The sequence below is a fragment of the Syngnathus typhle genome, linkage group LG15 (assembly GCF_033458585.1).
Source record: "Syngnathus typhle isolate RoL2023-S1 ecotype Sweden linkage group LG15, RoL_Styp_1.0, whole genome shotgun sequence".
NCBI classification, from domain to species: domain Eukaryota; kingdom Metazoa; phylum Chordata; class Actinopteri; order Syngnathiformes; family Syngnathidae; genus Syngnathus; species Syngnathus typhle.
Window position 1 is genome coordinate 11,122,671 of NC_083752.1, and position 25,996 is coordinate 11,148,666.

Sequence of the window (25,996 nt, forward strand, 5' to 3'; positions counted from 1 at the left end):
GTGTCGAAGTGCTGCTTTACATTCGACCGTTTCAACGATGTAATTTTGTCATTGCAAATTAGACACACCGCAGAACCCGCTCTCTCCACAAAGGCGAATTCTTCGGTCCATTCGTCCTGAAATGTACGATACTCGTCGTCTTTTTTTCTTTTCGCCATCTTCTTCGTCGAAGGGTTAGCTTTGAGCTAATGACCGAGCAGACGCCGTCTCAGACTGATTCAAAAAGGGGCGTTTACCTGTTTTACCCAGCAACGGCAAACGTAGGCCAGTATCATCCAATTAAAATAATGGACAATTGCTCCTGCAGCCCTGAACAGGACATGCGCAGTGAAAAATCGAGGGATGGATTAAAACAAGTGAGAATATTTTGTTTTATCTGCGAGCCATATGCAATCATCAAAAGAGCCACATCTGGCTCGCGAGCCATATGCAATCATCAAAAGAGCCACATCTGGCTCGCGAGCCATATGTTCCCGACCGCTGGCCTATCAAAACACAAACTAGCACGTCTTCTTCGGCGCATTATCTCTTCTTCGTCTGTCTCGCTCTTGCTTCCTGCTACAGCGCCCTCTGGAGGCCGTAAAAATCCATAAATTTAAGCCTCGGGGTTCAAAGTAACCTTCTGAATAAAATGCATTAAAAGTTCACGTTCATTACTACTTGTTTTTGGTGAGCAAAATGTCAGAATAATTTAATTTAAATGCTGATTGATTGGGTTTTAATCAGGGCTGTGAACTCGGTCGGATTTTTCCTCCGAGTCCGGCCTCTTGACCACGAGTCCGAGTCCAAGTCCGGCTGTCCAATTTTTGTGTTAATTCATGTGACTGCTTAGTCTTTATTCAAGGCTAATTTAGATCAAAATCTAAATAATTACAACAGTTTTGTGATGGCTTTGTCTTTATTAAACATATAAACGAATATAATAAACAGATACGTTCAAGTTTTAATCATTAATTACACCATTATAGCTCAGACATTTATCTAAACACAAATAATTAGTGACGACCCCACAAACTATTGAAACACATCAATGATATAAGCTGGGTGACATAATCGTCCTTGACATTGGTACATAATGTAAACATTAGCCTAAGTGCAACTCAACGTGGCCGCATTGATCGTAACTTACTCCGTTTCCACCCCCAAATCTAGAGGCAAAACATTGTTCTCTCGCTGCTCCCGAATTCTTCCATCTTGGCTGCGCGCGGGGCATTGTGGGTCTTGTACGTGCACGCACGCGGGCAGGCAGGCGCGGGCGCGCACGCAACAACTAAATTTGTCTTCATGACAAGCAAGCAGGGCTGTGGACAGTATTCCTACGCGCATTCTCATGATGAAAATAAAATTGAACGTATTTTTTTTATTGTTGGACTCGGTGGACTCGGTCAAAATCAGCACTGAGTCAGAGTCCGGCAAAAATGACCGAGTCCGAGTCTCCGAGTCCGAGTCCACAGCCCTGGTTTTAATACAATGCAGATGGTCCAAACAGCGCCACTGCTTTGTGTAATCTCTGAGTCACATGGCAGAGTAAGAGAAAGGGTTTAGAGCCCTAGCGTGCATTCCTACTAAAGCTCATAATAGTCACAAGCAACACAGCCAGAATAAACAGCAGCCATAGTAGTGTTTCAAAATAGTATTTTTGTGGGGTTTTTTTCTTCAAGATACCGCAGTGTATAAAAGTGATGAAGTCATCACAAAAATCACAAACGAAATCCTTATATAAGCCGCAGGGTTCAAGATTTTGGAAAAAATTATAGTCCGGAGTTTACGGTATATACATATGTGTATAGATATATAGATTGATTGAACATTTATTGATCAATTGGGTGGGAAAATTCAGGCCCCAGCAGTATGTATTCATACCACAGAGCGGGTATATAAAAGACACCCAGATGGCATGAGCGCAACTCAACTTAATAGGCACTTATAAGGCTGCCACACAACGGCGCCGCAAAGAAAGCCAGTGTTGGGTCCACAACATTTATCTGAGAAGAATCTCACAGAGGCAGGAGCTGTCTTCGATGGCAAGCAACTTCTGCAGAAGGGCGAAAACCAGACGCACAGCAAGTGTGGCTGAGATTCGCGCTCTTCTTCCAGTTTGGTCGTGCCTTTTATTGAGGAACAACAGTGGGGGGAGTTTACATGAATGCATAGTTTCTTAAACATGAAGGACATCTCATAATTACATCTCATGACCACAGAACAACACGGATGCTATTATGGAAAGCGCAGTATGGTCGTTAGGGGTGTAACGATACATCGATACACATCAATTAATCGATATAATGCTCTACGATTTATTGGCATCGATGCTAAACGTAAACATCGATTTATATCGCCGTGTTTGACCTCGGACATTAGACGTGACTTTATTTTGAAATCCGGTTCATTGATGCTCGCTTCCTCTTTCCGGGAGCAGTGCGCGCGGCGTTGTTGTGTTGTGAGCAGAGCAGGCACGTGAAAGGGGAGTCGACAACTAGTCCGCGGCTCCTGGGCTGGTGTTATGGCTAGTGTCCAAAAAGACGAGGAAATTTGCTCACCTTTAGGCTTCAAGTCATTCGTTTGGAAGCACTTTGGATTGCAAAGAAAAGATGGCTCAACGGACAAGACACGTGCAGTTTGTAAATCCTGCCATGCGGTGATCAAATATTCATATTCAGGGAGCACAAATCTCGCCGCACATTTAAAGAAAAAACACGACATCAAAGTTCAGTGTTAAAATAAGCACTTTGTATACTGCAATACTCTTGTAATTTCCTAAATAAAGAGTTTGCAGTACCTTGTTGATTTTGCGTATGAATTGTTATAAATCAGGATATTGTTCTATGTTTTTTATTAAAAAAAAAAAAAATCGATCGTAGAGCACTATATCGCGATATATCGTGAATGAATCGCAGCAGGCTTTAAGATATCGGCAAATATCGTATCGTAGTTCTTTGTATCGATATTATATCGTATCGTGACAAAACCCGCGATTTACACCCCTAATGGTCGTCTAATGACTTCAACCAAGTTAAGCAGGAGGGTCTTAGTGCCCCTGAGATCCATACATCCGTGGCGTACTCATGACTTTAGATTAAATAAGACATTTGTCTGCTTTAGCCATCTCATAATAGACTCATGACCTGGTCATGACTAGCTAACGAAGGAGTTTATTGTATAACGCGATTCATGACCCCGGTCATGTGCTCCTTAGCCAGCCATATGCGCCCAAGTCATTATCACGAGGTCACATACTGTGGAAGATTTTGCACACATAAGTAGATACATAGAATCCAATGATAAAAAGTATATTTTTCCCAACAGCCAGTAAGTGCAAAAGTTAAAAGCCATCAAAGCAAAGCAACAAGACACATGATAAAAAAGTAACAAAAACACCAATGAACACCCCAAAACACACAAAATATCCTCCACGGGGTCCATAAACAGGTGTAAGGGCAGCCAAGTTCAACGGCGCCCAACGGAGCGTGGTCGTGAATCAGTAAAACATCACAAAACAGGCAAACGTGTGAGCAGCGTCCTGGGCACCCAGTCAGGGCGCGTGCAGATGGTCATCATGGGGCTGGTACGGCGAAGGTTGTTGGTTCCGACGAGCACGAGAGAGCAGACTCCTCACAGAGGTCGCGGCTGTGAGGCCAAGGCGAGGGACCCGGTCAGCACCGGCCGGATGAGCAGGAAGCCGTCTTAGAGTCACGCTGGTCCCGACCGATGTCCGCAGCCATCCCGGACCCAGGGAAAAACAATATCCGATCCGAAGCAATCTGCACACACTAAGGTGCGGTCGAAGGCACTAGCATCGCCGAATGGACAAATTCTGCATTGTTGGGCATCTCTAATCTCGTTATACCATGTATAATGACAATAAAAGGCATTCTGATTCTGATCATGGCTCAGCAGTTTTCTGAGCCGGGATCGCTCGTGGCCGGAGACCCGTCATGTCGGTCAACAGCAACCCCCCTACCCCCCGACCGCTCGAGGGCGCCTCTGCGCCAGCACTAATTTGCGTGTGTGTCTGGTTGTGCAGGTTTGCGGCTGGCTGCACCCGCTCACCCCGAACACGCCGGTGCTGCTGGCCCAGTCGGGCGTCTTTATGCTGCCGGATACGCTGGCGGCGTTGCCCGGCGCTTACATCGGCGTGGTGCTGTCGGCGCGGCTGCCCGTTGCCAACCGAGAAATGTTCCGGGACCTGGTGGCGGAGCTGGCTGACTTCCGGGTGCAGGTGAGTGCGTCCGAAGCACCCGCCCATTTGCGGGCGGCCGTCATCTTTTATTGACAAAATTAGTCGGACGACTCCAGACTAGGGGTGTAACGATTCATCAATACACATCGATTAATCGATATGATGCTCTACGATTTATTGGCATCGATGCTAAACGTAAACATCGATTTATATCGCCGTGTTTGACCTCGGACATTAGACGCGACTTTATTTTGAAATCCAGTTCATTGTTGCTTGCTTCCTCTTTCCGGGAGCGCACTGTGCGTGTTGTGTTGTGAGCAGAGCACGCATGTGAAAGGGGAGTCGACAACTAGTACGCGGCTCCTGGGCTGGTGCTATGGCTAGTGTCCAAAAAGACGAGGAAATTTGCTCCCCTTTAGGCTTCAAGTCATTCGTTTGGAAGCACTTTGGATTCCAAAGAAAAGATGGCTCAACGGACAAGAATCCTGCCATGCGGTGATCAAATATTCAGGGAGCACAAATCTCGCCGCACATTTAAAGAAAAAACACGACATCAAAGTTTAGTGTTAAAATAAGCACTTTTGTATACTACAATACAGTAATTTCCTATATAAAGAGTTTGCAGTACCTTGTTGATTTTGCGTATGAATTGTTATAAATCAGGATATTGTTCTACATTTTTTATTAAAAAAAAAAAAAATCGATCGGAGAGCACTATATTGCGATATATCGTGGATGAATCGCAGCAGGCTTTAAGATATCGGCAAATATCGTATCGTAGTTCTTTGTATCGATATGATATCGTATCGTGACAAAACCCCTACTCCAGATGATCCGATTTTGTTCCAACAGAGTCTGGATGGCGCCGAAGTCATCGACTTGAGCAGCACCGTCCCCCTGGGTTGTCTGGCTGAGAACGGGACCAAAGCGACTCTTCCTACTTGGAGCGCGAAGATGGGCCAGGGAATCGCTTCAGGTGAGTGTCAGAATCGGTCAATTTTTGTTGTTTGTCAAAACAACTGAAATAAAAGAAAACATCGTTTGTCTCCCTATTTTAGTTTGTTGTTTGCATCCAAGTCACGACTTGTAAAGTGTGTTAGGATACGGATTTTATCTATTGATCTGACTCCAAACTATGATCAACACTTAACACAAGAATTGCTATGTTCTAATCCACACACTGGCGCACCTAACAATTTTGCGAGTTCGTTCTGTCAAAGAGAAGACCAGTAGATCAATCAGACCGAATTAACCAATTGTTTAATCCTGACAAAGCAAGCTAATACAGGCGCCTGGGCCTTGGGTCCTTAACATAAAAACTCGTGTGCCTTCATGACCAGAAAGACAAGACATTCTTCCGGGTTGCCCAGTTTTAAAGAAACACAATATGAATATTCAAGCATGCAAATTATTGTGTGGTGATTGGTCGATGGTCGATGGCCATCTCCTCCTCGTTTGGGTTTTCCCCTGCTCAGCACAGGTGTCTGGACCACAAAGACGAGTTGTTTTTCGCGTTCCCCATCGGCCTTGAGATATCCTCCCTTTCTGGACATCCTGTTCCACAATACTTTGAAGAAAACAAATTCATGTAGTCTGCACATTCCTTTCCACTTATTAAGCGACCACACTACTACTAAAAATTATATTGATATGATTATATGTGTCTAACGCAGCCTTAATCAAATGTATTTGCAAACTCCCAAAAGTACATTTCCCTTTAAGTGGAATTGCTCGCAAGTGACCCAAAAGGCCACTCGGTCCCAAAATGGCTAACTCTTTGTGCCTGGCGTTTCGTGACTGACTTTTCTGTGGCTTTACGCTGTTTCATGAACCAGCTCCGGGGGCCGGATTTTTGGGAAAAGCACCGTTCATTTGGGTCCTTTTTTCTCCAGGGGCGACGCGCTTCGGACACGAGGTGATCAGAGGTGCTGAAGCCACCACCAGGGCAATTCAGAAGGGGGCGCTGAAGATTCGGGAACACCTGACACCCGAGGAGACGCCCTCCGAAGTCAACCCGCACGTCAGCAAGGGCCTGCAGGTGGCCAAGCAGGCCACAGGGGGCGCTCTGCGCGTCAGCCAGTACTTGGGTGAGCTGTGGGAAAGACTCACCTGGCGGCAAGCTGTCGTGAGACGCCACCACGTTGCCGTAATGCTTTGCGCTCATTTCCACAGTGGATGGTGTGAGCACGTTGACCGAACATCTGGCGGAGAAGGTGGCCCCTCAGGTGAAAAAGCACGGCGCCAAGCTGATCCCCGAGTCCATGAAGAGCAAAGAGGGGGAGCCGTCCAACCTGGAGGGAGCCAGATTTGTGACCTCCAGAAGCCTACAAGGTGACAGTTGTTTGGGTCAGCTGGGCTCGGCTGGCGGCGGTCACCTTGTGGGCGTAGAGACCACCTCCACCGCAGCCTCACAAAATGTCTCTACACCCTAATGTGGTCTGGACGTCCTCGCCTCAGGCTTCTCCGCTGTGTGGACCAGCCTGGAGACGGGAGCCAAGCTCATCAGCCAGAGTGTGTCATCAGAAACAGTCAACACGGTGACGTACAAGTGAGTTGACCTCGGTCTTTGTACACCGCTCTTCCTATCTTGTTCTGCCGGCCTCGCTTCTGATCGGCGGGCTTCGGCAAGCTATTGAGCAAGTTCATACTGAAATATACCTCCCGAGTGCAATAGCCCCTCCCGTTGTGGCTCGGCTATTCGTCTCAATGTAATGAGATAAATGCTCATCGTCAAGTCAAATCGCGGACAACATCGTTTTGACTTTTGTTTGTACATTTGTCCTCCTCGCGGCTAAGGTATGGCAACGATGCAGGCCAGGCCACTGACACGGCACTGCGCTCAGTGACCAACGTGGGCATGACAGCGTACAATGTGGACAACTTGGGCCTGAAGGCCATTTTGAAGACCACGGGAATTGAGATGGCTAAAGGCATGGCGAAGAGCTCCAAAGGGAAAGAGACGGCGGGGGAGGACATAACGTCTGGGACGCCGCCGTCGTCAACGCAGGGAGCCTCCAACAATGACAAGCAAGTGCAGAAAGACATAAAGAAGACTTGATCGAGTCCACAGCTGCTGCTTCCACTTTGCTTCTTTGTTAGATTCTTTCGGGAAATTCAACTTGTTTTAAACACATAACTGGAACAATGCTGTTGTTTTCTCTTGCTGTGCCGTGTCTTCGACTCGGGACATTCTATGTTGACCTGCTTAATAGGACAACATTGTTCTTTGAAATAGTTTTGCGCAATATCATAAAGAGGGGATATTAATTGTTATTGTAGCTGCTACCATTTGCAAATGGGTCTTTGAAATCAATTATGTGCCTTTAATATTTTAGCACGGTTGCCTATGTAATGATACACTTTGTCGGCAAGCTTCCTTATTCACGATGGTGTTGCCAAAGCTCCACTCGCCGCCAATACGGTTAGTTCACTTCACGTATGTTCCACTATTCATGATTTAGTGACGTGAAATGTTTGAGATGTACTATTAAACATCGAAATAATCACAAACGGGCCAAATCTGTATCCCTTTAAAGCGCGGCTACTTTACGAACCAGCTAGGGGGGTAACCCTCTTAACATATATCCACTCTTTGTTAGAGTCAAGAGGAGGAGGAGGGGAAAGTGAACGAGGGTTGTTCAATAGTTCCCCTTTTGACGTCACCTGCCGCCGGTGGAGACAGAGACCGTGGCGAGTTTGACTGGGGCGGGCGTCCGTCGCCTGCCCGATTAGCCGCCTTGTTCGTGTCAGCACTTTGAAGTCATCACCATCCTCCTTCCCAAGAGCTTATCGTCTGGCCGCAGACATGAGCGACAGGCTGGGAGACCTCGGCCCCAAGCAGGTTGAAGCACTGCGACAGGTAAGACGTCCTGCTGTTATTATTTTTAATGATGATGAACACGCTGAAGCGGCAAGTAAGACATGAAATTAAATACATTTTGTATCCTGTTCATTTTTTTAAATGAAAAAATAAGCTGAAGCACTGAACCATGAAATATACTAAATGATTATTTGTTATCGACCTAAATACTGATATCCATTTTGTAATATTTAAACCAAAATGGACCTAACTCACTGCACCAGGTAATACGATAAATGCTAATAGAATCGAAAATATACAGTAGTTGGAAAATGAATAATTTTCATTTAAGTTTCTTTTTTAATATTATTATTGTTTTGCCTCAGCATTCATTACAAATACTATTTTGCAGGCGTTTGTAAAACATGGCCAAAAACGTGATAGGGGAAAAAAAAGTCTTATGCAATCAGAAAATCCTGCAAATCTATCTATCTATCTATCTATCTATCTATCTATCTATCTATCTATCTATCTATCTATCTATCTATCTATCTATCTATCTATCTATCTATCTATCTATCTATCTATCTATCTATCTATCTATCTATCTATCTATCTATCTATCTATCTATCTATCTATCTATCTATCTATCTCATGTGAGTCATTTGCAACACAATTTGTCGGCTAACAGCCCCATTGTGGATGTTTTGCAAGATTTTCAAAATGATCTTTTTGTTGCTTAACACCGGGACACTCAAGTGTGCAAAGTAATTAGTCACCCAATCTGTCACAAGCTTCGGCCAAGCACGAGTGAGAACTGGTTTTGGATTTGCCCCGGGGCCTCGCGTCAAGTAATGAAAGCTATCGAAATGTGATGACGTCAAATACGCTTTTCCTGACGTGTACACTTGTCACGCTTTCTTCTCAGTTCCGGGAGAGGATTCAAGACGTTCTTGCTCAACTTCCTGCCCAGCATGACCACTTTCTGCTCCGCTGGCTTCGAGGTGAGCACTCCAGATTGAAGATATCACATGGGTACAACATTGTTTCAAATGCTCCCAAATATGTTTTCAAAAATCAAATGAACTTTGCCGGCCGGCCAAAGGAGCTGATGGAAGCTTGCGCACGAACCCGTAGTTTTGCTCTTTCCTGAACACTGTCTTGAAATTCAGAACTTGCTTTGAGTCCTAACGCTCACTTTGTTCAAAGTCTCTGAACCGGTTTCTCCTCGGTGCGCATTTCTATGTGACGTCACCTTAAAACATAGAGAAGCAAACCTTTTGCATCGCTGCAGTTGAGTTCAATTTTTTATCCTGATTAGTGGCGTAGCGCACGGAGGTTTACCCTGAGGACTCGCTGTGCTTCGGGCTAATCCGCTAGCTAATCGCATTAAAAGGCGCACTCGGCCAACAAAAGGGGCGAAGCAAATGTGAGATTTCCAAAACTGTAACTCTGTTGAATTGCCCTTATTCCTTCTCTCTCTATTCTGCACCATCATGGCAGCGTGTCATTCAATGTCAGCCGCCGTGTGAGCATGTGACGCGGCGGAGAGCTCGTGCGCTTGCTTCCACGTTGGATCGAATTCATTCCGAGAAGTGATATGAGTGCAGCGACTGTTTCAAATACATAATGTTCATTTCGTACTTGTTGTGCGCTCGCCTGCGTTTCTTGTTTTCTGATTTGTGAAAGGTTTATTGCAGTTGAAGCGCCAAAGTCAAACACAACCCAATCAAGGATGCAGCTGTTACTTAAATACAAGATTATATTTGTACATATTCATGTGATTTTTAAAAAAACACTGTTAACAGTGACACTACAGATGTGAAAATCAAAAGTTAACCACTGATTAGCAACTTTTATAGTCTGGATTTTTTTTCCTTTTGTTAGCCAGAAACTTCAACGTGCAGAAGTCGGAGGCCATGTTGCGAAAGGTAACATGCATGCTCCTCTCCACACCGCCACTTTTATTTCCCTGTGTGTAGGTGTGATGTTATTCCGACAATGACACTAACAAGTTAAGATGACCAAATAACTCGGCTACTTTTTAGTGTTGTGCTAACAAGAGGGGCAAATGGACAGCAAAACATGCCGTTGTGGTGTTCTCATTTGCTCCGTTATCGTGTATGTGTGTGTGTGTGTGTGTGGGGGGGGGTTACTAGTATGTCTGTGCACTGATAACACAACGACTCCACCTCCTGTTGACGAGGCGATTTTTTCTCATCTCTCAAATGCAATACTGACAGGCCGGCCACTTCATTAGATATATCCTCATCCTACCGTTACGCAGTGCCACTTTTTTTGCATCCGATACGAATGACTGCAGTCATGGTGATCTTTGGATCTCCCGTCCGATGAAGCCCTCTGTCGAATTGGTCTCGCGAGGCGCGGTGTACCTAATGCAGTGGCCCGTGGATGTCTGTTAACGGTCGCGTGCCTTGTCCTTCCAGCACATTGAGTTCAGGAAGCGAATGGAGGTGGACAGCATCATCAGTGACTGGCGGCCTCCCGAGGTGACCAAACAGTAGCAGCGAGCGAGCGCAACAACAACAAATGCGAGCAAAATAACTTTAGCAGCCCAAATCAGGCCCCGGATGGGAAAGGAAGCAAACTCGTCACCGGCGTTTCATGCGCGCAGGTGATTGAAAAGTACCTGTCGGGCGGCATGTGCGGCTACGACCACGACGGCAGCCCAGTGTGGTACGACGTGATTGGACCCATGGACCCCAAAGGTCTGTTCCTGTCCGCCTCCAAGCAGGACTTCATCCGCTCCAAGATCCGTGACTGCGAGATGCTGCAGCGAGAGTGCCTGGCGCAGTCGCGAAAGGCGAGTGTGCTGTGGCAACGCGGCGTAAGGCTAACGGCTAACGGCGCGTGTGTTGCCATCCAGTTGGGCAAGACGGTGGAGTCCATCACAATGATCTATGACATGGAGGGCTTGGGACTCAAGCACCTATGGAAGCCTGCCATCCAAACCTACGGAGAGGTGAGGCTCCTCGTTTGGGAGCACGCTTGAACCGTCACTCTCATACTCGCTCTCGCCGGTGCGTGTTGTGCTCTTTTCAGATCCTACAGATGTTTGAGGACAACTATCCAGAGGGCCTCAAGAAGCTTTTTGTCATTAAGGGTAAATCGGGACAAGGAGTCGTCACTGCGCTGGCCTCCTTTCCCAACTGCTAATGCTTGCGGAACCAATTGCGCTCCCGTAGCTCCCAAACTCTTCCCGGTGGCTTACAACCTTGTCAAGCACTTTCTGAGCGAGATCACGCGGCAGAAGATCTTCATCCTGGGCGGTGAGACGCGCGCACACAGCCCGAGACGCCTCGCAACATGACGCCCTGTGTGCTCCGCCGCAGCCGACTGGCAGCAAGTGCTCCTGGGGCACATCGACGCCGAGCAGCTGCCCGTCGTTTACGGCGGCAAACTGACGGACCCCGACGGAGACCCTCGCTGTCGGACCCGGGTGAGTTTGGATCTATCTGCCTGCTGCCTTAGGCTTGGGCTCGGTCATTAGATGAGCGCCCTCGGCTTGTTTCGCGTAGATTAGGTGTGGCCGGCAAACGCTCCCCCCCCCCATCACTGCTGTTTTTTTGTTTTTTTTTATTGGCTTGACCAAACCCAACAGTTTGGATCGTGAAACTCAGCGATCTTGATGTCAAACGCCCTCAACTGGTGACCCAAAATAACCTCCACGTCGTCAATCTTGTATGAAAATAGAATCGAATGCCTTTATCGTCAGTGTACAACAGGTATACAACGAGTTCACAAACTGTCAAAGAACAGGACAAGTCTTCCCGACACGAGGGAATTGCACAAGAGCAAAACGAGCAATCTGCACCTGCTTCCTGGCGTAGATGCATAACAGCTTGAGTTAGCGGTTTGAAGGGGCTCGGCGCTCTCAGCTTGCTTGTACCTCGCAGCTCGCTCACAGCTTGCACGTGTCGAGACCGTCGACATCGCCACTCACGCTGCTGCTCTTTCACTGTCTCTGTAGATAATGAGTTGGGCCCGCGACAAGTGAGGCACGGACGGCGGAAGGCTCGCACTTTTCTTTTTTTCTGTTGTAACCTAGCCTGATGTGTTGTTACCGTGTGACACCAACCTTGATGAGTCATCACTTTTTGAGAATAGTCTTCATTCAATCTTATCCTTTTGCACAATTACAGCTGATTTGTTTTTGATCATTTGGTTGTTTTCATTTCAATTGCTGAACATGGACTACTACTCTTTTGTTGGACACAGTTATGGTTGCGCTAAATGAAGGGTCTCTCTCTCTCTCTCGGTCGTCCTCAGATGAGCTTCTATAGTAGAAGCTATACAATGTGCATTAATAATGAGTGTGGGGCGCAGCTCCTCACACAATCCCCAATGCAACCCTTAATGCTGAGTGTCAAGCAGGGAGGCATCGGGTTCCATTTTATAATCTTTTGGTATGACTCGGCCGGGGATCGAACCCACGACCTCCCAGTATCAGGGGGCAGACACTCATACCACAAGGCCCACTGAGCTGGTATAGTAAGCTCCCTTCAAGTCAATGTAGTTCCTAGGCACCAACATTCCACAAGATGGCGCCTCAGCAATCCTTTTTTTTTTTGTTTGGTCGTCACACATTTAGAGAGTCAGAGTCAGCTTTATTGCAAGTTGCACCCCTACACCATCAGTTACTCCCCACCTCTGCAATACTTGCTGACTGTGTCTCGATTACAGATGATTAGTTTTTGTTCATTTGATTGGTTTTATTTCAATTGCTGAACACTGACTACTCTTTCCATGGATACGGTTATGGCTGCACTAAATGAAGCGGCCCCCCTCATTTCAATGTAGTTCCTTGGCAACAAGATGCCGCCACGGCAGTACTTGACTGTCTCGAGATGAAGAAAAAATACACAACGTGTAGAATGTAAAGTGAAGACGTGTTTAAATTTGCACTGAATAATTTGCACTTTGTTACCCCCCCCATGGTATAAGATTGTCTTGTTTTAGTGGCACACTTAATGTTACGCAAACCAAGCCAGTAAAAATGCATACAAATGGCGAATTCTTCATGTGAGTAAAACTTTCTCTTTATACTCCCTTGCCCCTTTCCCACCACGACCATCACCACCATAAAAGATACACTTGCCGATTTTGCAGATCTTTTTTCTCTCCTGCAGATCAACCACGTGGGTCCGGTCCCGCCCTCCTACTACGTGCGGGATCATGTGTTAGTGGAATACGATCAGTGTTTGACTGTCAGTCGTGGGTCCACGCGACAACTGGATTATGAGATTCTCTTTCCGGGATGCATCCTCAGGTGGGACGTTTCAACCCCATCAGCCAATAATGATGTTTTGAAAAATTTCGCCCCCAAAATCAGCACTACCGTAATTTTCGGACTATAAGTGGCGTTTTCTTTCATAGTTTGGGTGGGGGGGGGCGACTTATACTCAGGAGCGACTTATATATGTTTTTTTTTTTCAAAAATCTTCAAAAAAAAAAAAAGTGAAACCGCGATAAACGAACCGCAATGTAGCAAGGGATTACTGTAATTTAATTTCAAGTGACGACAGCAGCGCAACGTCGCGTCATTAGCAGCTGTCGAGTCAATCTTTGTCCTTTATGTAAACAACCGCCGCGCTGCTGACGCAGCGTCGCAACAACACGTGAGCAACAACAGGCTAAACAATAGGTATGCTAACATGACATAAACACAAACTAAGAGCTGAGAACGGCCCTGACGTAAAATTCAGAGTTATTCAAAAAACTATTACATAAATAACACGTTAATAAAACCATCTGCGTCACTCCAATTCATTAAATCCATCAATCGTCCTTTGTCAACAATGCGTGCGCGCCGCTGACGGATCTTGCACTTCAAAATATTCCACAGGCCCATATAACGATATATAAATTATATATCAAATAACTATTATATAAGAATAATGTTATCAAACCATCTGTGCACTCTAAATCATTAAATCCATTGGTCAAATTCCTCGTCCTTTGTCAACATCGCCGCGCGTGCGCCCTGACGTCAGCCCTGACGTCAGCCTCGTCGTTATTCCACAGATCTACTATATAACTATATTGTAGCGTTAACAAAGTTCAAGGAAAGACGTGGGTTTGTAAACGACTCTTTATTTAACAAAACAAACTTACAGGCGCTTTTTTGGGCATTTTATGGCTGGTGCGATTTATACTCCGGTGCGACTTTTAGTCCGAAAATTACGGTAATTTGGATTTATATACTTGATTGTTGTCCTGTTGGTGATACGGTGCATGTTTTATACTGGACAGACCCATTTGCATAAGTTTTTTACTGTACCGTTTTTTGTTGTATCAAAAGACATCTTTAAATTTGCTGTGTGTTTTCACTTGTAACACCAGGTGGCAGTTTTGCAGTGAGGGTGCCGACATTGGTTTCGGCATTTTCCTGAAGGCCAGAACGGACGAGTGGAAAAAAGCGGCCGAGATGGAGACAGTGGTGCCGAGTCAGCGCTACAATGCTCACCTGGTGCCTGAAGACGGCTCGCTGACATGCGAGCACCCCGGCGTGTGTGAGTGCAGACGACTTTCGTGGCATCATAAAAGTTAACCAAAGTCAATTGAAGTGATTTCACAATTCCAAATGCTGCCCCCGTTGTGTAATTGTGTGTGCAGACGTGCTGCGATTCGACAACACGTACAGCATCTTCCAAGCCAAGAGGATCAGCTTCACGGTCGAGGTTTTGCTGCCAGACCGTTTGAAGACAGGCCGTTGCGACGTCCAATCAAAATAAAGACTCAACAGAAAGCACCCAATCGTAACCAAGAATATCACATCGGAGGACAGGGGTATTGGACCAGCACACCCGAACAAACAGTAATAACAGTATTATCAGTGGCGTAGCCAGGAATTTTTCCAGTAGGGGCGCGCGCTCACAGGAAAGAAAATCGAACATCACCCACGCCATTCGCTGATCGCTAAAACAACATCCGGGTCCGGGAGGCAAATGGTGAATGGATAACATCGCGTACATAGAATAGCGCAAGCGCATTCGCGCAAGATCGAAAGAAAAAAACGGCATGAAAATGAAGAATCGAAAAAGCTAGATTTTTTTTAACCGGGGCGCAGGGAGTCCTAACTGGGGCGCCGCCCCGGCTTGGCTACGCCACTGAGTATTATAATAAAATGTAACGAGAATACGGTATTTGCAAATTTTCATTTTGGTTTGTTTGTTTTCCTACACACTTTACTGAGTTCAAAGTAGTAGTGGTATGCTAATTTTAAAGAAGAAATTAAAATGGTGTCCAATTTTTTTGACAAAATGTTAAGTGAACTTTGTTTTGGTTGATTAGTTTCCGTATTTGGTTACGTCATCAACGTTTACAAGGAACGCGCGATGTTTTTTGTTTTTTTTCAAACCACTAAGTTGTGTTGAACTGGTCGCTTTCGTAGCAACAAATAAATGGCTTTGCCTAGAACTTTTATTTTTGCTAATTGGCACTACGTCTCCATGTCTCCCAAAAGACGGCAGCGCCTCCTTGTGGCAGCACTAGCGCTACACCAACCACAGGAAGCGCCCGTTTCTATGGAAACCAGGTAGCACAAACTTTCTCTTCCCTCTGGTTGGCGATTTTAAAAAATGAACAAAGATCATTCCAAATATCACATGGCACGCCTGCGCATTGAACTGGAGCAAGAACGAGAAATGAAGTGAGTTATTTTCTTACCGTTTGATTTCCCCCTGTGTTTGTACCCCCTCACCCCCCAGAGACTTTTGGCGATTTTAAAAAATGAGCAAAGATCATTCCAAATATGACATGGTACGCCTTCGCATTGAACTGGGGCAAGAACGAGAAATGTACCGAGTTATTTTTTACTATTTGATTTCCACCGGTGTTTGTAACCCCCCCAGAGGCATGCTGGAAGAGTCGGTACGGGACCTGCGGTGCACCACGAGGGAACTTCAAGACAGACTTCACGGTGTCGACGGGGAAGGTAACAAGTAAAAATGCTTCTCGTGGTCAGTTTGCGACGATATTTAGTGCGCTTGCGTTTGTTTGGGCGAGACAACGAGTGGAAGACCAGATATGAAACTCAGACTGAGCTGAACGCACAGCTACAAAGGCAACTCGCTCTCGTCCACGAGAGGATGCAAGACCTGCGTGGGAACCCAGTGGGTGAGGTGACATTGTCTTCGAACGAGGATGAATGTAAATATGTTGATCTTGCACGCTGCGTGTCAGAGTAGTTGGGCGACGTCGCCACTTCTTGGGATTAGGACTGCAACGATTTTTGATTGACATTAACAAATGGTTTGGGGATTAAGCTGTTACTTTATGGGCGATCCTGTGAAGTCCACTTTATTCATTATACAATTAACGTTTTCGAGCCCTGTCACAAATGGTGACAGTGCGCGAATAGTTGACGCTCTCTACCAAAAATTGTTTGTAATCGAACGTGACAAGATGGCACCGGTGTTATATGTCTAGTTGCTCCCATGTTATCTTGCTCCCCGTATCGATTTACGACTGTTATGGTAAAGCGATTTTGTGTTTCGCGACTGAAGATTCGTCACAAGCGACTTGGAAGTTGCCTGACTGCAAAACTGTTCAACTTCTCAATAAAAAAACGCTGAACGAAACGTCTCATTTGCATTTCCGACTGGCTGCAACACATAGCAAACACTAAAAAATATATATAAAATAGAAAAGTCATAAGCGGAATTTGAACCCGTGACGCAAAGAAATGAAGTACAGTGTACTGATCACCGCCCTAACCGCTGTGCCAATGTGGCACACAATAAAATCAATAGAATTTATTTTATACAGCCGAAACTAAATCACCCGGCGAGGGTACGCGTTGATCTGATGTCTTGTGTATACCCGCCCATGTTAACTGGCTCCTCGGAACCAACTTGACATGGTCGCGTTCCAAAGCTTCACGCCAATCTCGCAGCAGGGCATCATGCATTTATGACATAATCAACTTTCTAGACACATAAGGAATGGATCCAAGTACTAAAGCAGCGGTGTTATATTGATCGACTTTGCGTATTAATAGGAGTGTGGAGAGAACAAAATATCACACATGATTGTCTGTCGTGCGACGCGCGGAGGGTGAACGAAAGTTTACCGCTGAAAAGGTGGTACACTTGCACAACCCCCCAGCCAAGGATGAATTATTGTTCTGTTATATTTGACATCAGAGCACTCTTTACACAATGTTGACATTCAAAAGTCCACGTTTAAAGACACGTTCTCTATGACCTGGCCTTTAACTAACCTGTAGTGGCCGATTCGGCTGGAGTTTGTTTTCTCTCCCTCTCCACCCCCTCCCTCCCCTCCTGGTTAAGTGGCACCCATGCTGACAGCGGCTATCTGGATTCTCGTGGGCCAATTCAGGATGGGGGAACTGCAGCTCAACCTCCTCGAAGACACTGCCAGGACAAACAAAAAAAGGCTCCTTTGGCAGCCCTTCGCTCTTACATGGACATCCACTTTTTATTTCATTGATTTTCATATTTTATCATTTGTGCCCTCTCTGCATCCATTTCAACCTGGGGATCCTTCCATCTGTGGTCCCTTCTCAAGGTTTCTCATTTTGCCCCGGTATTTTTTTTTTTTAGTTTTTCCTTGCCCTTTTGGGAGCTTAAGATCAGGGGATGCTTTGAGAATAATTGTCAATTTTTGTCTATGTGAAGCCCTTTGAGACTGCTTGTGATTTAGGGCTATACAAATAAACTTGACTTGACTTAGAAGCATCTGAATACCCGCGCGCCCAATGTTCAAATTTGTTTGCACCACCATGTCAGGGATGATGTCAATGCATGGATTTTGAAATAGTAGTGTAAGGACCGTTCAAATGTAATGAATAATTTGAGACAAACAACTGTAAAGTCAATAGAGGTGAATTTTACTTTTGTATATCCCAACGCACACCCTCCGCGCATTGCATGACAGACAACCATTTGTGAAATTTTCTCTCCACACTCCTATTAATACGCAAAGCCGATCAATACAACACCGCTGCTTTAGTACTTGGACCAATTCCTTATGTGTCTAGATAGTTGATCATGTCATAAATACATGATGCCCTGCTGCGTGAAGCTTTGGAACGCGACCATGTCAAGTTGGTTCCGAGGAGCCAGTTAACATGGGCGGGTATACACAAGGCATCAGATTAACGCATACCCTCGCCGGGTAATTTAGTTTTGGATATATTGAAAATAATCTATTAAAGTTGATGCGTGGCACGATGGCACAGCAGTGAAGGCGGTCCTCACTACACTGTACTTTAGTTCATTGCGTCACGGGTTTGAATCCCCTTTATTATTATTTTTCGGAAATGCAAACGAGACGTTTCGTTGAGCGTTTTTATTGAGAATTTGAACAGTTTTGCACTCAGGGAAGTTCCAAGTCGCTTGTGACGAATCTCCAGTCGCGAAACACAAAATCGCTTTACCATAACAGTCGTAACACGAGACGGGGAGCAAGATAACATGGGAGCAACTTGACATGTAACACCAAAGCACCGAAAATGAAGAGGACCATAGAACAACAGCGCCATACGTCGAGCGTGTCCACAGTCTATGTGGTTACCTTAACAACTGTCTTCATCGTTTAAATTATTCAACACAAACATTTTAAAACAGACTCACCAATTATATCAGAACAATTTTTTTATCCACCTTACTACTACACCCCGTTTGGTGCAACTCCACTTTCGATGACAGTTGCAGACTTCGACAATCTGAATGCTGCAAGCACATTCACACAAAGTTCAATGCGAGCGTTTGGTTGTGCTTGGTGCATGAAATCCAAAGAAGCATATCCAGGTGTTTATTTTTTCTTCTTCAAACGTGACAGAACAAAGGAATACGTGGAAACAGCTCATCCTGGGATCTAATGAGCTGTACCTAATGAAGTGACTAGTGAGCATGTAAGATTTTCTTTGTATGTGTGCTAGAATTTGTGTCGTTTTCCCCAGACCGGCTGACCTCTATCCGATCCTACGATAACATGCCACCCGTGAGTGTTGCCTTTCTTCATCCTGCCAGCGGAGGGCGTCAGACGCACAATAAAGGACAGAGAATTTAGGGAGCCGCTATTTTTTCTTCTCAGGAATCGCTACGGCATCGCCTCAAGTTGCTCACCGATGAGAAGTCAGGCCTGCAGAGTCAACTGGCTGACTGTCGCGTTAGCATTGAACTAGAGTCAAAGGTTAGTGGGACCGAGTTGATGCATTCCATCCAACTGCTTAGTACAATCTCTGCAAGTTTTTTTTGGGGGGGGGGCGGCAATCAGGCATTCCATAAAACTAACGATGAGAGGCGAGCGTACCTCTCGGAAATTGCCAAGGTAAGCGACCTCCTCCGCCCGCATGTTGTTGACAACCAAGCTGCCGTGTGGAATATGTTCTTCTGCAGTTGTCCTCCACTGTTGACGACCAGTGGAGGCAGTACTCCAAGCAGCCACAGAGGGCCCCGGAGAGCAAGCTCAGGTATGACACCAACCTAGGGATGAAAAATTCACCCGTTGACTTTTTGCGATTGCACTAAAGCCACTGTCTGATGTAAAAGTATCACTTTGTCGTCTTGCGACATCCCTCTGCCAAGGAGCTTTGTTGACGTGAGTCGAGTCGAGTTACATGTCCGCCATCTTGTGGCATCTATAAGACATTGCGAACCTTTTTTGGGGGGGCGGGGGCAATTATGCACACATTTTTGGCTTGGTTTTGCACAAATTGCGCAATGCCCAAATCAAATTGATTGAAACTCCTAATTTCATCAATCGGATTGATTTTGAATGAAATGTAACACCAGCCGGTAGCTAACCTTTCCCAATGCTGTGCGCGTGCAGAGCCAAGCAGCCGAGCAGGAAATCCGAGACTGACGCCAAAAAGGGAAAACCTCTGGAGTGTGACGGGGGAGGTGCTAGGGGCGAGGTGAGGAAAAGCCTCCTCGGGAACAGGTTGCCCACCCTCAAGCATCACGTGAAACGCTGACTGAGGTGGAACCAGAAAACTTTTAACGCACACATGCGGCGTCAGAAGATACAACTAAATTGCAATTCCGATTCAGTCAAGGTCATCTTCGCATGATTTTTTTTTTCAACAAGCATAAGAAATAAAATAATCTGGATTAGTCAGAAAGGAAGAGAAGTTTCTTAATGCCGAGTTGGTAAAATGCCAGGCGTATTTGGACATCCTGTCTACGTGTGTTGCTGTACCATTTGCGAACACCGCCACCTACCGTTTTTTTCCGTGTATAGTGCGCAAAATTTAACTAATTTATTGTCCTAAAATCTGGGGTGCGCATTATATATACATGGGTACAAAAAAAAAAAAAAAAAAAATTTTTTTTTAATTTTTTTTTTTTTTTTTTTAAGTCCCAATGATCGTCACACACGCAGGGAGGCAATGGGTCCCATTTTTATAGTCTTTGGTATGGTCTTAACTAGGCTGGATGTATTTTTTTTTTGTTGGCGTTGATTTCTCCGACTGTCCATAAATGCACCACGGGACAGCAAACGAGCAGGTGATCGAGCAAGCGTCTGATACGAGAGCATTGCGGTCGCATGGAGCGTGTTTGAAGTGAACAGCAGAGAAGAAAGGCAAAGTGTTGTGAAATAAAATGCACAGAACGGATGCGCAAGACACGTCATCTATATAAAGAGCGAGAGTTGTTTTCTTCCTATTAGTTTCAATTCACAGTTTAATTAGCAGTTTCAATCAGCAAATAACAAAATGCGTATTACAGGTAATATTTTATTTCACAACACTTTGCCTTGTTCCTTTGGTCTCTGCTGTTCATCCTAAAACACAAAGGCGCTCTTTAAGCAATGCGACAGTGAGCGCCCGGCGCGCTGCGGTTGCGCGACCGCACCAAATTAAGCTCCCTGCGCAGTGCGCACTGAGGTCCACTTAAATTTTAGAAAGTACATCAGGACTTTAAAAATATCTTCTAAATTTCAGCGACGGCTCTGTCACAATAATCGACCAGCCCGGCGCAGTTGGGCGGTCGGCGGCGCGCTACGGTTGAGCGTTCTCTCGCGCGCTCTCTCTCTCGCTCTCTCTCGCTCTCGCACACACGCAAACCGGATATCATACGGAGGCCGCCATTACAGATGCGCAGAACGGATGAGCAAGACACGTCAGCTATATAAAGAGCGAGAGTTCAGTTCTCTACCTAAATCCGTATTACAGGTAATATTTTATTTCACAACACTTTGCCTTGTTCCTTTCTTCTCTGCTGTTCACTTCAAACACGCTCCATGCGCACGGAGCGCGGTGGTGCGTTTATGGGCAGTCGGAGAAATCAACGCCAACAAAAAAAATTACATCCAGCCTAGTTAAGACCATACCAAAGACTATAAAAATGGGACCCATTGCCTCCCTGCGTGTGTGACGATCATAGGGACTTAAAAAAAAAAAAAAAAATTACATTTTTTTTTAAAAAAAAATCACAAAAATTGGGTGCGTATTATACATGGGTACAAGCTTTTTTTCCAGCATCAGCATGCCATTTTTAGGGGTGCGTACTATACATGGGGGCGCACTATACACGGAAAAAAACGGTAATCCATCTAGCCTGTCAATAGTATTTTGCATTGTGTTAGCATGAAGCTCGCAGCCATTCCAAGTTGCGGCCTGGTTTGTAATACACGATGTGTATCTCTCTCTGGTTCCGTGTTTCGTTGGTTGACTAATAAAGTGAGACGAATTGGCCACTGTCTGGCAAATCTATCTCTTTCGCTTTCTCTCTCTTCTCTCTGTCGTGTGTGTGTGCGCGCTGAATGGGAATCACGACACCAGTGACGTGCCTGAGGAGGAGGAGAAGGAGGGGAACGTGCAGCTGCTACTTAGTTGGTGTGGCGCTCTGTTTCTGGTTCTTTCCGTCATCACCGCACATAGGCAGACGCGCTCGCGCGCAGTGTGAGCGGTCGGGCTCGGCTGGCCAAAAACCTTTGCTTACTTTCTGCTTTTTAGGGGGACAATCGTCCATACTGGAGGTGACGGAGGACCTCGGCTCTTGTGTCGGTAAATCATTCACACTGAGTATTATGGGAAGGCTGCTTTCGATTCTCTCCATCAATCCCCGCGCGTGCACACTGTCTGCCAGGGCACCCAGATTAGACTTAATCTGTGTTTAGGGCTCTAATCTGGGACGTGTACCTGCTCGCCTCTTGCTTTGCTATGCTTTCTCAACTTTTGTGTGTATGTGTGTGGCAGACAGTAGTGCAGCGACGGTGGCGGCGCCGCCGGGCCACGTTATGGACATGGAGCACTTTGACGAGCGCACTCAGCGGGCTGGCGTGGGATCCGCTGCCGGGACGGACGCCCGCCTCAATGGGGTGGTCCACAGCCCCGCGCACAGCGCGCACTGCAGCTTGCTGCTGCAGCGCGCACCGCGCAGCCTTCAGGCCCTGAGTGCTGAAAAGCGCGCTAAGAAGGTGCGCTTCTTCCGGAACGGCGACCGCTTCTTCCACGGCATCGTGTACGCAGTGTCGTCCGACCGCTTTCGCACTTTTGAGGCGCTGCTGGCCGACTTGACGCGCGCCCTCTCGGACAATGTCAACCTGCCGCAGGGCGTGCGTGCCATCTACACGCTGGACGGATCAGGGCGCATGGGCAGCCTCGAGCAACTGGTGGAAGGTAAGCCAGGAGAAGGCTGCGTAGTGAAATTTGAGACGGCTCAAAAACCAGTCCATTCCGCCGTGTTTTCCCACAAACGCAATTAATAATTGCAGTATGGTGCGAGAACAATGATTAAAAAAAAAAAATCTTATTTGACTTTTTTCATTTTGATGTCTTTGTTTTCAAATACATCATGCTCAGATTTTAATTTGATGCTTCTAATTGGCCAATTTTTTTTCAATCAATGAAAGTTTGTAAAAATGCCTTACGGTCATTCAATGACCAAATTGCGATCCGAAACCTAACTACCGTTTTTTTCCATGTATAATGCGCCCCCATGTATAATACGCACCCTAAAAATGGCATGTCAATGCTGGAAAAAAGCCTGTACCCATGTATAATACGCACCCAATTTTTTTTTTTTTTTTTTTTTTAAAGTCCCAATGATCGTCACACACGCATCTGGGTGTGGTGAAATTTGTCCTCTGCTTGGAATCACACCCATCCCCGTGTGATTTTGATCCATCCCCTGGGGGAGAGGGGAGCAGTGAGCAGCAGCGGCGCCGCGCTCAGGAATCATTTGGTGATCTAACCCCCCAATTCCAACCCTTAATGATGAGTACCAAGCAGGGAGGCAATGGGTCCCATTTTTATAGTCTTTGGTATGGTCTTAACTAGGCTTAGTTTATATCCGTGTAAACACTGGGTTTAGTTTTGTTCAGCTTGATTTCTCCGACTGCCCGTAAAGGCACCACCGCGATCAGTTAGGTTAAAATGAAAAGAGGAAAGTGACGTGCGGACATGTGAAAAAGGCGGCTCTGTATGGGAGAGAAGTTGAAGAGGAATAAAAACACCCTTGGAAACCAAAACTTGCCCCTCGTCGGGACTCGAAGCCGCAACAAATGTTTCGGATTTGTGTAGGGTACATTGTGACAGCAAACGAGCAGGTGATCGAGCAAGCGTCTGATACGAGAGCATTGCGTTCGTATGGCGCATGTTTGAAGTGAACAGCAGAGACGGAAGGAACAAGGCAAAGTGTTGTGAAATAAAATATTACCTGTAATACGCATTTTGTTATTTGCTGATTGTATTAAACTATCACATTCATTGTCAGTCAAGAAGAGAAGAGGACTATTCACATCGGATCCATAGTGCGCATAAGCAGTAATACTGCCTCCGTATGACGTCCAGTCCGCAATGGAGATTAAAAAACAAACAATATTTGACAATAACACAGGTTTCTGTTCCTGTCTTTGGTAATGTCACCCTGTCTTTTTGTTCCACGTCTTTGTCGGTCAGTCCTGTTGTTGGTTTTGTTAGAGAGTTATGTTAGTTTACCAAGTCTGTGTTTTGAGTTCCTCCAATGAACCCTGGTCCAAGCTCCACTTGGTCGCCCTGCTCCTTTCCACACTCCATCCGTGACAAGATTTTCTTCAAAAATTGTTGTACCATGATTTTGTTAAAAAAATTAAATTAAAAGAGAATTTTTTTTTTTTTAAATTGTACCCATGTATAATGCGCACCCCAGATTTTAGGACAATAAAGTAGATAAATTTTACGCATTATACATGGAAAAAACTGTATCTAAAATCCACAATTGCTCTTGTTTCACCGCTATGCGGCGTCCTACTCACTACTTGCCGCCCCCCTACAGGCGAAAGCTACGTCTGCAGCTCCATGGAAGCTTACAAAAAAGTGAACTACAGCAAAAACATCAACCCCAACTGGTCGGTGAACGTCAAGGGCTCGGGTGTGGCCCGGACCCGCAGCAGGCCGCCCGAGAGCCGCGAAAACAAGGACTTTGTTCGCCCCAAGCTGGTGACGGTGGTGCGTGGCGGCGGCATGAAACCCCGCAAGGGTGTCAGGGTCCTGCTCAACAAGAAGACGGCACACTCGTACGAGCAAGTGCTCAGTGACATCACCGACGCCGTCAAACTGGACTCCGGAGTGGTCAAGAAGATCTACACGCTGGAGGGGAAGCTGGTGAGTCAAACGGCAACGAGGCAAAAGGCCGTGCATGTGCGGGACGGGCTCTGAGGCGTGTTCTTTATCTTCTGCCAAGAACCAAAGATACTGCCAGGGAATTGTGAAGGAAATGTTTCAGAACTCCGTGAGCGGTCGCTTAAATGTGTTGAAATTCATTCATTTGTGCATCCATCGCTTTTGTGAATGGAGAGTGTGTGTCTCCACCGCCCCATCAGCATTGTTGTGAACCCCCAGGCCGCACAAGTCTGAGTCACACGCCTTTCGAGGTTTACCCACCTTCATTCGCGTCAATGTCTAGAAAAATAGCGCAAACAGTGCTTTGTCGGGTTCGGACTGGTTCCGATGGTCTGCCTGATAGGTCTCGCGCCATCTGTCGCTTTGGTGGGTACTTGTTCATTTGCCTTCATCTGGACGCTTGTTGTTTGCTTTGCTGACAAATCAGACTCTATTCTAGCAAACGTTGTCCAATACAACGTGATTCTCTTTCATGTGTGGCTCTCGCGATCTCCAAGATCTCCAATATCTCCAATATCAAAGATGCAGTGTCGTGTTTCTATGCATATATCTGAGGACGGGACCTCAGGTTTGTCTCTTGTTCTGTGTCGCCGACGGGCGTTATCGCATCCAGTCTGACCTCTCGCAATCCATTTAACGATCGTCCACGATTAACACGGCGGGGTGTCGCTCCAGATTCCTGATCAGATCTGCGCTTCTGAAAAATAACAAAAAATCTCTCTGAGAATCCTCCTACACAAAATCTAAAGTCGTCTGCTGGCTCTGCCGTTGCCACAGGTTACAGTTGTCTGGGAGTTAGCACAACAAACCCCCCTCCTCTCTTGGTGTGAGTCAGGCTGTTTCAGCCTGACTATTTTTAGCCGCTCGGCACGCCAACGCCGAACCGGTCGTGCACTGCCCTCCCCCCCCACCACAAATTTAGAGCATAAAGGTCACGAAAGGACAAATAGGAGATTATTTTCAAACTCGGTGAAATGTGTGTAATCCATGCCATAATCACGGCTAAAATCGCCTGGCTTGTGGCAAAGACAAAAAAAAAGCGGTCTAGTTTGCTACTTCTACCGCATGTCATCAGTCAGACGTTTGACCGATCGATGACACCTTATTGAACATCAACCGCGTGTCAGGAGAGTTACCGGCATTGGGTTACGTCCCGGGCGCGTGCGTGTCATAAGTAGGTTTTGAGGTCGGCGGTCATGACGCGACATGCCGGAAGAACCGACGAGTCCGAAGAGAGAACGAGAGATGACGTTCCAATACCAAAGCGGCTCGCTCATCTCTTTGCCTTCATTAACATTTTTAATGAGGACATACAAGTGCACACACGCATGCGCAGTCATTCTTGCACGGCTACACTGGCGGTAAACAAGCCTACCAAATGTCCTCTGCTTTAAGCATCTTCCAAATATTCTATTGCCC

General features: G+C 46.1%; 3 protein-coding genes across 20 annotated transcripts in view; all 3 read left to right on the plus strand.

Annotated features, from left to right (window-relative positions):
* Window positions 1–7,690, plus strand: part of LOC133168488 (spartin-like) — a 25,500-nt gene extending 17,810 nt beyond the window's left edge. Inside the window, exons 3-8 of the mRNA XM_061300101.1 lie at window positions 4,025–4,219; window positions 5,033–5,156; window positions 6,073–6,267; window positions 6,353–6,511; window positions 6,638–6,728; window positions 6,977–7,690. Coding sequence (XP_061156085.1) covers window positions 4,025–4,219; window positions 5,033–5,156; window positions 6,073–6,267; window positions 6,353–6,511; window positions 6,638–6,728; window positions 6,977–7,238 — 1,026 coding nt within the window. The 3' untranslated portion in view covers window positions 7,239–7,690. The remainder of the gene's footprint in view (window positions 1–4,024; window positions 4,220–5,032; window positions 5,157–6,072; window positions 6,268–6,352; window positions 6,512–6,637; window positions 6,729–6,976) is intronic.
* On the plus strand, window positions 7,460–16,583 carry LOC133168489 (SEC14-like protein 2). 4 transcript variants are annotated; one of them, XR_009718224.1, is made up of 16 exons: window positions 7,460–7,601; window positions 7,780–8,039; window positions 8,909–8,984; window positions 9,868–9,911; window positions 10,428–10,490; window positions 10,616–10,804; window positions 10,868–10,963; window positions 11,044–11,104; window positions 11,187–11,270; window positions 11,334–11,440; window positions 13,131–13,270; window positions 14,344–14,513; window positions 14,617–14,790; window positions 15,467–15,538; window positions 15,711–15,937; window positions 16,009–16,583. XR_009718224.1 is itself a non-coding variant. In XM_061300102.1 (13 exons), the coding sequence occupies exons 2-13, from the start codon at window positions 7,986–7,988 to the stop codon at window positions 14,733–14,735; spliced, it is 1,203 nt and encodes a 400-aa protein (XP_061156086.1). In that variant the 5' UTR covers window positions 7,460–7,601; window positions 7,780–7,985; the 3' UTR covers window positions 14,736–15,420. The 4 variants fall into 4 exon arrangements, 1 of the variants encoding a protein (XP_061156086.1); XR_009718223.1 differs by having other exon boundaries at window positions 15,467–15,937; XM_061300102.1 differs by lacking the exons at window positions 15,467–15,538; window positions 15,711–15,937; window positions 16,009–16,583 and having other exon boundaries at window positions 14,617–15,420.
* Window positions 15,510–25,996, plus strand: part of LOC133168486 (serine/threonine-protein kinase DCLK1-like) — an 80,437-nt gene continuing 69,950 nt past the window's right edge. For 3 of the 15 annotated variants that reach the window (XM_061300086.1, XM_061300085.1, XM_061300087.1), the window contains exons 1-8: window positions 15,733–15,937; window positions 16,009–16,119; window positions 18,929–18,969; window positions 19,063–19,441; window positions 21,755–21,808; window positions 21,929–21,979; window positions 22,172–22,594; window positions 24,231–24,559. In XM_061300086.1, coding sequence (XP_061156070.1) covers window positions 15,733–15,937; window positions 16,009–16,119; window positions 18,929–18,969; window positions 19,063–19,441; window positions 21,755–21,808; window positions 21,929–21,979; window positions 22,172–22,594; window positions 24,231–24,559 — 1,593 coding nt within the window. Of the gene's footprint in view, window positions 15,938–16,008; window positions 16,120–18,928; window positions 18,970–19,062; window positions 19,442–19,800; window positions 19,886–21,754; window positions 21,809–21,928; window positions 21,980–22,171; window positions 22,595–24,230; window positions 24,560–25,996 lie in introns of those variants that run through there. The other 12 variants (XM_061300094.1, XM_061300088.1, XM_061300093.1 and 9 more) reach the window with 12 other exon arrangements.